General features: G+C 40.7%; 2 protein-coding genes across 6 annotated transcripts; both read left to right on the top strand.

Annotated features, from left to right (window-relative positions):
• The first annotated feature begins 288 nt into the window (after positions 1-288).
• Positions 289-9,176, top strand: kctd5b (potassium channel tetramerization domain containing 5b). Of its 4 annotated transcripts, XM_027011721.2 has the most exons (8): positions 298-562; positions 639-955; positions 6,217-6,325; positions 6,620-6,711; positions 7,013-7,108; positions 7,236-7,346; positions 7,922-8,047; positions 8,141-9,176. In XM_027011721.2, exons 2-8 carry the CDS (start codon positions 737-739, stop codon positions 8,168-8,170), a joined length of 783 nt encoding a protein of 260 aa, XP_026867522.2. In that variant the 5' UTR covers positions 298-562; positions 639-736; the 3' UTR covers positions 8,171-9,176. The 4 variants fall into 4 exon arrangements, with proteins under 4 accessions (XP_026867523.2, XP_026867522.2, XP_026867521.2 ...); XM_027011722.2 differs by having other exon boundaries at positions 289-955; positions 7,922-8,033; XM_027011720.2 differs by having other exon boundaries at positions 298-955.
• Positions 9,177-10,097: 921 nt separating this feature from the next.
• Positions 10,098-13,318, top strand: ube2ib (ubiquitin-conjugating enzyme E2Ib). Of its 2 annotated transcripts, none has more exons than XM_027011715.2 (7): positions 10,098-10,216; positions 11,162-11,238; positions 11,518-11,601; positions 11,706-11,778; positions 12,038-12,147; positions 12,709-12,788; positions 12,876-13,318. In XM_027011715.2, exons 2-7 carry the CDS (start codon positions 11,173-11,175, stop codon positions 12,937-12,939), a joined length of 477 nt encoding a protein of 158 aa, XP_026867516.1. In that variant the 5' UTR covers positions 10,098-10,216; positions 11,162-11,172; the 3' UTR covers positions 12,940-13,318. The 2 variants fall into 2 exon arrangements, with proteins under 2 accessions (XP_026867516.1, XP_026867517.1); XM_027011716.2 differs by lacking the exon at positions 10,098-10,216 and adding an exon at positions 10,318-10,411.
• Positions 13,319-13,354: the final 36 nt, after the last annotated feature.

Raw genomic sequence — 13,354 nt, forward strand, 5'->3', positions numbered from 1 at the left:
TCTCTGACCGGCTTTGAACATTTCAGTATTTCACTGCAGCGTATTTTATACTAAATTGTTTTGTCTGAAATGTTTCTGGACTGAAACCAGAAAGTAAGCCTAAAGAAATACTTTATTAGAAATGCTAGCCTTTATTTAAAAGACAGGTGCTGCTTCTGAACCATTTTCAATCTTCTCCTTTCCATCTTCGCTTTTATAAAGCGAACCTTCTCTGAGTGACACAGTCCATCTTATAATAGCACAATTTGGAGTTCATGATGGTCCTTTACGCAAAATTCACTTCCCTTTTAAATGTTATATGGAATGCAAAGTATCGAGTGTTTCCCTCTAAACGTATGTACTTGAAGTAAAGATCTTGCGCCCTCTTGCGCGGTGTCCAGGAAGACCACACCAGCAGCCCAACACCCAAACCGAAGTCGCACTTCTGGTCGTCCAGCCAGAGATCAGATCCGCTGTGGTCTGTTACCATCCCGGACTACTCCGAGATCTACATACCTATCAGAAGTCACCAAGCGTGCAGAACATAACTATGCCTTTGGACGGTTTAAAGAATTCTGTCTAGGTGATTATATATTTTCCTATAACCGGACAGGAACTTAAGAATACTGCGAGACGGATTTTTTTTTTTTCGCTTACAGCAGTTCGACACTCCCAGGTTTGTGCGCTCAGTGCGCTGCGCTCTTCGGTCGTTTGGAGAGCCAACGATTACAGTTTCCTGTCCGGGACGGAGGGAGAAATGGCCGAGGGTAACTGCGATATCAGCGGACACGGGTCTCGGCGCTGTTCGCTCCCGTCTCCGGAAGAGACCATGCAGACTTTGAGCAGATCGTCGAAGTGGGTGCGCTTGAATGTCGGGGGCACGTATTTCCTGACCACAAAACAGACGCTCTGCCGAGATCCGAAGTCTTTTCTGTGCCGTCTGTGTCAAGCGGACCCCGATCTAGACTCCGATAAGGTATCTTGTGTAAATGCTTTGCTTAAATAGAGTTTCTTTGTTGCAGTTAATTGTAAAGTTGAATAAGATCGTGTGCTTTGCATAGTTCTTTTTTTAAAAGTGAAAAACGAGCAATATGTTGTAAATATTTGTTTAAAAATGAAACGTTACGCCTTCAAGGGGTCTTTTCACCTAATAAGCATGTTTTTTGTTGTTGTTGTTTTGGTTTTTTTGGGTCAAAACCTTTCATACTGAAACTTCAATATTTTCCTCTAATTTAAATAAACGCTGACGTAATTCAAGTCCCAGAAGTTTCAGACTACTGAGCGTGCAGGCGCACAGTGGCGACTGGGGACTCCAGAACTAATAGGCCTTAATTTTGCATGATTGGAGATCCATTCATATAAATCAGCAACTGAAATACCCACTGTCTTGGTTTAGAAATAGAATCTGTCAGTAAAGAATTGGCACTGAATCATTTATATTTCTATAGATTATGTATTTACATGTACTGAACACTTTGGGAGTGTTGGATTCAAACATTTATCTGATATAAAGTGCTCCTCTTACAAAATGAATGTTGGGGGAGGGATGAAGTCCATGTAGTATTTTTTTTTTATTATTAATTAATTCTTTGGGGGGAGGGGGGTGTGAATGGGGTTGCCAATATGGTTCTTTTCCACCAAAAGCTGCTTTGCTCTCGGACGGTTAGCCTCGTGTGAACTGAACGCACGGATACAGTCCCTCTCTTTCACTTGAGAACAAGGGTTCCTCTGTCGAGCAAAGAATGGCTTACTCTTTCCATCTTCGCTCTCATTGGCTGCTCAGGATGAACACTCTGCTGCAATTGGTCCAGGTGTTCTGGGGTGCCTGTGGTGATGATGTCAGCGGCATGCTTCAGCATCGGCTGTCTTGGTTTTAAAATCAAACTACTGAAAATAAAGAGAGCTAAAATTGTGAACATTTCTTTATTTTTTTCAAATAAAAGTTAAATTAAATATCTCTGCCTCTGAGGCATCTGGAAGACTGCTTGTGCAAAGACTAAGCTAAACCCAATGATTGCTTAATAAGAACAGATGGTTGTCTGCTGGAGAAAACCATCAGCAGAATAGGAATGCTGTCTCTTCATCCTCCCATCCACCCTTGGCCATGGTTTCCAGGCAACAGTATCACCTCGATGAATGGCATCACAGTAGTGGGACAAGTCTCGCAGCAGAAGAAGACCCTGTGTTTCACACCTGAGCTGTTCTGCCTGTCTGAGACTGAAGATTCACATAGGTTAAGCTGTTTACTGTCTTTGTCTTTCACATACTTATGCACACAACAAACTAATTCACTCCCATAGTGAAATAGGCTGAGTGGAGGTTGCCTGTTATTGGCTGAGACACCTGACGATGTCTGATGACGCAACATTTGAATCAGGTCTTTGTCATTCATTACTTCTTTGCCAAGCTATTTCTGTCCGCTTGAATTTAGGAGATTGTTGTTTTGCATGTTTCCAATAAGAAGCCTTGAGCTGCATGTATTGAGAAATATGTGTGTTGAAAATGAACTTGCTGGTGTCTTGAAACGTCTACATTGTGGCGATCTCACTACAAGCATTAAGGCATTTGAAATGTTGCATATACTTTGGAAGTTCAATCACTGCCAGGCGGCATGACGTACACGTTGGTACAGCAGCAGTGGAAGCTTCAGTGGAGGGTAATGTTTTGACTGAGCTTTTGCATAGTCTCTTAGCCTTGGGGTTCTCCGGGTGATGAATCTCAGGGGAAGGCCATAGCAAATTTGATGTGAAACTCTATTTAGTGTTGGCCCAGTGAATGGCCAGGCATAAAATTGCTCAAGAAAGCCAGAGATCAAGCCCAAAAGACATAACTACTAACATAACAAAGTCATCAGACGTCCCACATATATGTCAGAATAATGTAGTTTATTATTGTACACTGCTCAACAAACAAATGAACAAAAAAACAAATGCTTTTTTTAAGTGTATTTTTTTTAGATGATTTGCTTGTGTTTTCAGGTGCTATTTTGGTCTAGTGCAATGTGTGGGGTGGTGATTGCTTCTTGTGGTTGTGATGTTTGAGGCCCTGGCATTTATCCATGCTCTACTCATGGTCTAATCTCACACAGTAATCTCAAAATAACCCTAATCCACATCAATCCCTCATAATCCTGTTCCCTTGGGCCTTTAATCGAAAAAAGAGATGCACACTCGGATTAACTATGCATCCACCTTCTCTAATACCAGCTCCATGCTTGCACCAGATCTACTTAAGCAGGTGTGTGTGTGTGTGTGTGTGTGTGTGTGTGTGTGTGTGCACATGCGCGCATGTTTGTTTGTGTGTGTGCATGCATGTGTGGAACAAGTGTGTTCATATTTTTCATATTGTGAGAGATACCTTTAAATTTCATAGTGTACCTGGGTACATATGTTTAATTGTTTTGCAATAATGACAATAATTAAAGATAATCATTGATATTGGGACAAATGTGCTTTTAAATGCAAATATAATAATAATACAATTAGGTCTTATTATGTAGTGCTTTTCTCAAACATATAGTTCTTTTAGAAATAGAATAGAATTTAAGATATATATATATATATATATATATATATATATATATATATATATATATATATATATATATATATATATATATATATATATATATATATATAAGACAACAGTCAAATAATGATAATACAGGGCAGAAAAATGAGCCAAAATGAAGTTATTTGATAACACAGAAACAAGGGTGACATCAAGCAAAACAACAGTGAGACACCAGCCATATGGGAGGGGGTTGGGTTTACAGCAACACAAAGGATCAGGTGAATGTAAATCAAAACTGATGCATTTTAAATTGTGATTTATTCTGAGAAAGAGGAAATTTTGGAGGGAGGGAGTTCCACAGTTTGGGAGCTATCACACTGAATGGGATGAGGGGCTAAAGAATAGGGATGAGGGGCTGGGGTATGAAGGGGATGAAGGCCTGTCTGTTGTCGGCCGGCAGAGGATACCCCCCCCCCCCCCCCCCCCCCCCGCTTGAAAGGTCTTGTTTCCTCTCAAGGTTTCTTCATCATGCTCTAGGGAGTTTTTCCTTGCCACTGTTTCCCTTGGCTTGCTCACTGTGGGCTTGGACTCGGACATTTGTAAAGCATGCTTTGCGACAAAGCTGTTGTAAAAAGTGCAATGTAAATAACTTTGACTTTGTATAGGGATCAGAGGCAAGGCTATAGTAATGAGGGGCTATGGTATAGGAATGAAGGGTTAGGCTATAGTAATGAGGGGCTAGGGTATAGGAATGAGGGGTTAGGGTATAGGAATGAGGGGTTAGGCTATAGTAATGAGGGGCTAGGGTATAGGAATGAAGGGTTAGGCTATAGTAATGAGGGGCTAGGGTATAGGAATGAAGGGTTAGTCTATAGTAATGAGGGGCTATGGTATAGGAATGAAGGGTTAGGCTATAGTAATGAGGGGCTAGGCTATAGGAATGAAGGGTTAGGCTATAGTAATGAGGGGCTAGGGTATAGGAATGAAGGGTTGGGCTATAGTAATGAGGGGCTAGAGTATAGGAATGAAGGGTTAGGTTATAGTAATGAGGGGCTAGGGTATAGGAATGAAGGGTTAGGCTATAGTAATGAGGGGCTAGGGTATAGGAATGAAGGGTTAGGCTATAGTAATGAGGGGCTAGGGTATAGGAATGAAGGGTTAGGCTATAGTAATGAGGGGCTAGGGTATAGGAATGAAGGCCTGGGGTATAGGGACAAGGGGCTGGGGTGTAAAGTTGAAGTGGTGAGGTCTGCCAGCTTCTTCTGCCATTCAGTTTCAGTTGCCATGGTTATTTGTTAATCTTTGCTTACTGTACTGGGAAGAATTTGTAAAATGTAAACAAGATTTCTAAAATTATGCATACAAATGGTTTGGGTTGATTAAAAAATAACACATGATTTGATTGCATGGTTTATGTAGAGCAAAAATCTGAGACACCTCATTCTCCCCTGCCTGTGATGAATAACTACTTGTCTTGGCTAGTCTAAATTTTTTATCTTAGAAAACTTAATTGCAGAAGGACCATCAATGACTCTGGTGGTGGCTTTCTGGACTGTTCTAAAATCACTGTGCTGTGAACATTTTTAGTTCCAGCTCCAGTATCAGTAAGTGAGATGGTTGTTGTTTCAATGTTGTGATTCCTTTTTTTTTGTGTGTGTGTGTTTCTTTTACCTTTGACTTGTATTTGTCTTTCCCACCTTATTTAATACCACCCTGGATGTACAGCTGAAATGGTTACTTCGTCATTTTGCCTGTACTGTTTTTAGAGCTTTATCTGTGGCTGTTCCTGTTCGACTGCAGTGTACATTTTCACTTTGTGTGTGTGTGTGTGTGTGTGTGTGTGTGTGTGTGTGTGTGTGTGTATGTTTGTATTTTATTTATAAATTGCACTCTGCTTCCATTACGAAGAGAGCTGCTGTAGTGAAACAAACACACAAGCCACTCTGTGCATTAATGCTTAACTGTATGCAAACTCTTTGTGCAATCCTTCAGCTTAGCTTTCCTCCAAGTGTCAGAATAGAAACCGATACAGGATTCATGATGCAATACTTCAGAATATGTGCATCACACTTCAGAGGTTATCATGTGATACCTCGCAATATGTGCATCACTCTACTGGGGTTACTGTGTGATACATCATGTGTATCACACTACTGGAGTCATGATTCAATACTTTACAGAATGTGTATCACACTACTGGGGTCATGATGCAATACTTTACAGAATGTGTATCACACTACTGGGGTCGTGATGCAATACTTTACAATATGTATCTGACTTTTGGAGTACTTAATAATATATGTATCATAATGCAGGAATATGGTATAGCATAGTGCTCATGATGCGATACTTTACAAAATTATTAATAGAAAGCAGATCTTGTATGATTTATAATATATATACAAAAAGATACATAAAAAAGCACACGTAATATTCTTTTAAAAAAATATTTTATTTAAAAAATGTATATATATATATATATATATATATATATATATAGAGAGAGAGAGAGAGAGAGAGAGAGAGAGAGATTTTAAATAAAATATTTTTTAAAAAGAATATTACATGTGTGCTTTTTTATGTATTTTTTTTTCTAACAAGCTGTTTTTATTTCTTTGAGTGTGTTAAACTTTAATGTGTGCATGTGTGTGTGTGTGTGTGTGTGTGTGTGTGTGTGTGTATGTGTGTGTGTGTGTGAATTCCCTCTCCCCTTCTGCTTGCTAGGATGAATCGGGGGCATACTTGATTGACAGAGACCCAGTATATTTTGGGCCTGTGCTAAACTATCTGAGACATGGAAAACTGGTCCTCAACAAAAATCTGACTGAAGAAGGTACCATTTATTCACTCACACAGCTGCCTTTAATGTGTGGGAAGTGCTTTATTAATTATGTATTTATGTATTCATACAAATATGTATTAGCATATAAACGTTATTGTTGTTATTATTAATATTATTATTAGCCATTAGGGTCTCTAATTTAGACACAGATTTGGCTACATTTAGACAACATTAAAATGCCAAAGAGGACTCTCCATTTAAGAGACTAGACTTAGACTTAAACCAAGCTTAGTCTGAGTCTGGGCGAGTAATCATCAGGCACCTGTGCATTGGGGTGGGTTGCAGGAGCTCTTGAGGAGGCCGAGTTCTACAACATCACGTCATTAATCAAACTCATTAAGGATAAAATCAGGGATCGAGATGCAAAGAATGTACATGTGAGTAAACACATTAGCCACTGCAAAAACCATGCATTTGTTATCTGTCCAAACAGTGTAGAAGATTAAGTTATTTATGTTGTATGTCCTTTAGCAAAATAATCTTAGCGCCCTCTCTCTCTCTCTCTCTCTCTCTCTCTATATATATATATATATATATATATATATATATATATATATATATAGAGAGAGAGAGAGAGAGAGAGAGAGAGAGAGAGAGAGAGAGAGAGAGAGAGAATCATGTAGAGGTAGTAATAATTGCATAGTTATATACATTCTCTGCCTCCATGTCTGTCTCTAGACTCCAGTGAAGCATGTCTACAGGGTGTTGCAGTGTCAGGAGGAGGAACTAACTCAGATGGTCTCCACTATGTCAGATGGATGGAAGTTCGAGCAGGTGGGGCTCATGTGGTCACTCATGTACTCTTCCCTCCGTCTTTACGGCGGTCGCTCATTCGGCTCCAGCTGAATAGCAGTGTGTGATGCGGGCTCCCCCCGCCCTGTGCTCTCATTGGTTGTTCCAGCTTGTCAGTGTAGGTTATGGGCGGGCACAGAAGTCAGAGTTTCTCCTGATTGTGTCTCGGGAAGTGAAGGGGGAGGAGTCGAGTCAAACTCACCCTGCCCACAGCAGAGAGGTGTGTCCCAGAATCCCCCCTGTGTCCTGTTGTCAATCACCGCATGTTCAGTTCTTCCCACCAGCCATTCTGAAGGTTTTTTTGTTGTTGTCATGGTCATGTAACTGTTCGTCGTGTCACCATGTAGGTGTGTAAATGTCTTTTAATGGGTGAGCATGTATGTGTATGCATGTTATGTAGGTAAGCTTTGTTTCTGAATTCTTAGCAACAGTCCCTCAGTCACACAGTCAGGGCATGTCCAAGCATGTTTCCTCTATCACACAGCTGTGTGTGTGTGTGTGTGTGTGTGTGTGTGTGTGTGTGTGTGTGTGTGTGTGTGTGTGTGTGTGTGTGTGTGTGTGTGTGTGTGTACGCGCACGCACGCATGTGCATGTGTGCATGTGCTGTGTGTGCGCGTATGCACACATTGTTTTTTACACTTAATTTTTCTCCACAGCATTTCAGGCAACTTAAAACCAAATATATTACAGATTTAATAGGTTCTTCTCTAACATTTTGTATGCGTGTTTGTGTGTGTGTGTGTGTGTGTGTGTGTGTGTGTGTGTGTGTGTGTGTGTGTATGTGTGTGTGTGTAGCTGGTTAGCATTGGTTCCTCTTACAACTATGGCAATGAGGACCAGGCAGAGTTCCTGTGTGTTGTCTCCAAGGAGCTTCACAACCATTCCTATGGTAACAACAGCCAACCAAGTGAGAAAGCCAGGGTAAATAGAATGCACATGTAGCATTATCAGTCTTTGCTAATGTTTTGCATGTGTTTTTGACTGAGCTCATAACTGCACGCCTGTGTTTCCCAGATGCTTCAGGAACGAGGATCTAGAATATGAGCTCCTGAAAGAGCCATGCACTGTAGCATATCAGCTTGCAGCCAGAATATTCCGGAAAAGTGGGGAGGCCGCCGATTCCAGCGCAACGCACCTTTCAGCACAAAGAATGCACACATCAAACTCTCTAGTGCTGAGCCGATTCGCTGTAACCAAGGCTCTGTATGCCATACATTCATTCAAAATTAAAGGTCCTGCACAGTCATCCTGCCCTAGGCATGTGATTTCAGGAAGTCTTTCTCATTCAGTATTGATAGCAAAAAAAGCCAAGCAGTTAGGTTTTGGTAGAGGACATAACTGTCAGATAAATTAGGCTGTTTTCCTGTATAAAACAGCACACTTGTCTTTCATAAAATAAAATAAAAAGTTTCATTTTCATGTATCAGCATAATCCAAAAGGACACAGGGCCACTGTGCAAGACATTTAAACTGGAATACATAGATTTGATGTAAGAGGCTTTAAGCCCACATCTATCTTAAGGGGGGGCTTTAGACTGTTCTGCAGGGCAGAACACGGTGGGTCTGAATCTTAGGGATAGCAAAAGCAAATATGCTTATTCCTCCTTATGGCTGGACTGTCCCGGCAAGCCTCTGTAGCTTCAGTGCTGTAGAACATGAGCCAGTAACAAACCACACCTGAATGCTAATATTTATGATGGGGAAAAAAATTAGTCCAGGATTTTGGGGTGGGTGGATAGCTGATTAAACTGCATTTCATTTCCATGTCTAAACAAGAGTAGGCACTGACCAAAAGGAACCTCAACAGGATTTGGAGGTTTATTAAGTTTGTTGATTGGACATTTGCCTCTGCATTGCAGAGTGCATTCTAACCTCAGGGTTAACATGATCTCCATATGATTCAAAAAGGGATAATAATAACAATTATTATTAGTAGTAGTACTATTATTATTAGCAGTAGTAAGAGTATTAGTGCTTAATCTTTAAAGGGAAGGTACTTTCTACATCTTATCAGTATAAAAAAGCAAGTATGGATGGCAAAAAAAAAAAAGCAAACAATAAAATACAAACAAATATAAAAGCAGGGAGCCGAGACAATCATTTTGTCTTTAATGCATGGCTGTTCACTCGAAGAGCAGACCTCTCTCCAGCTGTCTGACACACATACTGCAGCTGTACTTTGGGCTATAGTTTTTCCTCCAAGACTATTCTCATTACTCTTCTGTACCATATCCTAATCCTATACTCATGTATCGAAGCTTATGTCTGTAACAGAGCCTGGACACGTGAATGATTCCAGTTTCTGAGTCACGTGTGACAGCTCGCATCCCCTCCACCCCACCCCCGTGACACATGTATACAACCTGCCACATTTATACAATCAAACGCACACATGACTGTTATCCTATAAAGTTATTTTAAACAAATCTCTCTGCGTCTCTGTATTTTTCCCGTATTAGAATCCTGTGCCTAGAAAATGTGAGAAACTGCAGCGACTGAACGAAGACAGAATTTTTATGTAATTGTAATATATAGAAGTTTCTCTTGCGCCCTCTTGCGATTTTTTTATTTATGCAATTATCCACGTTGGTTGATCGTTGCCATAGAGACTTCATCGGGTTCAAACGATGCCAAAGGGTAACTATTGTAAAGTAAAGCCATTTTTAAAAGAAAAAACTTGTGTGTTTATATGTGTTTATATTCGCACATCTCTTGTACAATTTGAACGGACTTCGTGTGTCAATATGCGCCAACTTAAAATATTCAGTGGACTAAAGCAATGCCTGTCCTAAATGTTTATAGCAAACAAAAGGGCTGAGAAATTATTACATTCCAGCACATACATTTCCCAAACGTTCAACACTGTACATTGCATTAGTTTCTTGTTTAAGCGAAGAATATAATATACGAAAAATAATTTGGGGTGTTTCTATTCCTTTCAGGCGATATAAGTGCTATACTAGTGGTCCTACTTAGCCTGGTTCAGAACGGATGTCTTTTCGGGAGGGAAACTTCACTGGTTTTGTCCCGAGTCTAGCACGGTTCTAATAGACGGGTCTGGAAGTCACGAAGTAGCCTGGCGTTCACGCGGTAAGGCGATTACCACTGCTCATTTTTTAACGGTCGCAGGGTCGTGTCAGCCAATCATTCGTTCCGTTTTATTTTAATCTCGATCGCCGTCCGCGCGAAATGCGCGCTCGCGTCAAAGGAAGTCTCGTTTCTTTGTCCTGCGCGCTCGTGAATGGCGTTGCTGCGATGTAGTTTCTCGCAAAGTCGATAGAAGCGGTACGTGAACTAATCGTTTAAGGTAGTTTCACGGCCAGCGTTTAAAAGCTGCCACGCAGACTTTTCCGTTATTCGCTAGTCTGAGCTGCAACTGTGTGCCGAGCTACGGGCACTTTTGTGATCTGCGCTAGACGTTTAATCCGTTTTTGTAATGGCTCCCAGGAAGTTAGCATGTTGGCTAGCTAGCGTAATATTTTGCTAGCTGTGGCTAACGAGCTAACGGTAACTTTTGGCGACTTGTGCAGTCAGAATTGAATTGACTGAATGTGGTTTCTAATGTGATTAGTGACTTTTTTTGAGGAGCAAAATTACCCCAGACTGGTGTCATTGTCTTATTGCGTTGTGGGTGAACGTGTGTAGCATATAGCTAGCCAGTTATGCGAGAGTATACAAATAAATGAACTGCAATTCTGTTACTCCTTATTATTTCTTGGGAAAAGCTACGTTGTTTTCAACAGACATTCCCGTTACATATTGGCTACTAAAGCTGTAATTGGTAACGTAAAAATAACACAGTATTAAAGTTGCTACACGTAGAAACCTATACTAATTGCTCTCCTGTCATTAATCTGATCTTTAAAAGATCATACAGGCAAAGTTAAATGCTAGCTTCATTTCATTAAGAAAGCCACGATTATTTTCTAGACTTTTGTAGAGTGATGTTTGTCTAGTTTACAAACATCAAAAGCTTGATTAATATTCTAGAACCAGTTGTAAGCATGTGTTAATTTCTGACTCTTTCCACCACAGGATCAGTGGTCATGTCTGGCATTGCCCTGAGTCGACTTGCACAAGAGCGCAAAGCATGGCGGAAAGACCACCCTTTTGTGAGTCTCTCTCTAGGTTTTAATTGCCTGACCACTCCACTTATAGACTGAAGTGTATTATGCAATTGTTATGTGTTTATGCGTTCAGCACCAGCAATTTATTTGAGGATGATGCCAGCAAATGTATACAAATCATTGTAGTTGATCTGGTAAGAATTCTCTAGTTTTTTGCCAGTGCTGTATTCCCCTTAATTCACAGGGCACCTAACACTTGTTGGAAGCAGTAAACATGTGTATTTGTCACTCAGAGATGAGCTGTATTGTAATGGTTTCTTCCAGGGCTTTGTTGCGGTACCAACTAAGAACCCCGATGGTACAATGAATCTGATGAATTGGGAATGCGCCATCCCGGGAAAGAAAGGGGTAAGGTTAGCTCACCTACTGGTCACTTTACAAGTTTTAAATGCATCTTGTATAAAGCCCTTTCTTTCTCTCTCTTTTTCTGTCAACTTTTGTATCATTTGAAGACTCCATGGGAGGGTGGGCTGTTTAAGTTGAGGATGCTCTTCAAAGATGACTACCCTTCATCACCCCCAAAATGTATGTTTTACACACACACACAGTCTCTACTTTGTGCTTTGCTTGTTCTTCACAACTGTTAATATAAGCCAACTTGATTGTTTTGCTGGACCCAAAATAGGAAAATTTGAGATTCACTCATTTTAATTAATACAAACAAAAACACAGGTTTTATAATCGCATGTGGTTATAAGCTTCATCATCCCTAGACCAGTGTAGGTGAGACTGTTGGTAATGTGTCTAACCTGTCTGTCTTTATCTCTGTTTCTGTGTCTGTCAGGTAAATTTGAGCCCCCGCTCTTTCATCCTAATGTTTACCCATCAGGAACTGTGTGTCTCTCCATTCTAGAGGAGGATAAGGACTGGAGACCAGCTATCACAATCAAACAGGTGACTTGTCTGCTTTCAACAGTATTCTAGACTTCAGTCAGCTCTTCCTGCTGTCACTTGATCACTATGAAATGATCAGTTGCACACCTGGTTCTTGAGCTGCATGTGTCCGACTGCAAGCACCACACTCTTCTTAAAATATCACTAGTGGCGAATGGTGATTTGGCCATGGTGATTTTTTTGGGGGGGTGGGGGTTTGGGTTGTTATTTGAATGGGTGCTCTGAATGCACATATGCATGCTCTTCCAGTCTGTCTCATTGAGTTACACCAGCTTTGTCCAATTTAAAACATTTTTGGCTAAAATACCTTTTTATAAGCTGGTCTCATTAGTGCGATTAAAAAGTAAATCCAGTTCTGGATATGGACTTGAAGAGCTTTGTGCTTGGATTTCTTTTTATAATCAAGTAGTTTGTACTACTCGGTTCCTTTTTTTTCTCACAGGTTTTTAGAAGTGTTTCTTTTTTTCATGGATTTTTAAAGTGTCTGTGTGTTGGGGTTTTTGTTTTGTTTTCTTTTTGTTTGTTTTTTTTTTTTCTTTTTGTTTTGTTTTTTTTTTGTAGATTCTGCTGGGCATCCAAGAGCTGTTGAATGAGCCGAACATTCAGGACCCAGCTCAGGCTGAGGCTTACACTATATACTGGTGAGCCAGTTGCACACATGCTCAGGGGCCACCCACAGTACAAAGGGAGTGGGAGGTGTTAACGTGCACGCTGTTGTGTGCTTTCAGTCAGAACAGAGTGGAGTATGAGAAGAGAGTCCGAGCACAAGCCAAAAAATTCTCCCCCTCGTAGACGTGATGGAAGGATGGATTGATGGAGGGAATGTGTCAACACTTTGCAGCCCCCCCTTTTTTTTTTTTTTTTTTTTTTTTTTTTTCCCCTTTTTCTTTTTTCCTCTCTTCTTTCCCTTTCCTTGGACTGAAAGGACTCGTTGTGATGTTGGTGCCATCTGTCCCAAACCCCAGGGCCTGTGCCCCACCTCCACACTCTGATAGGGATGTCACAGCCCCAACTCCCAGAAAGCCTTGCAGGACAGTCCATGCCCACTGTTTATCTTATTAGCCAAAACCCACCAGTCAGAAAAGGACTTCTTTTTTTTTCTTTTTTTTAGTCAAAGTAAACATGATGCGACTTTGGATTGAAGCTCTTAACTTTCCGTGTGTGTAGTGTCCATGTGAACGTGCGTGTGCGCGTGCATGCATGTTTC

The sequence above is a fragment of the Electrophorus electricus genome, chromosome 10 (genome assembly GCF_013358815.1).
Source record: "Electrophorus electricus isolate fEleEle1 chromosome 10, fEleEle1.pri, whole genome shotgun sequence".
NCBI lineage: Eukaryota > Metazoa > Chordata > Actinopteri > Gymnotiformes > Gymnotidae > Electrophorus > Electrophorus electricus.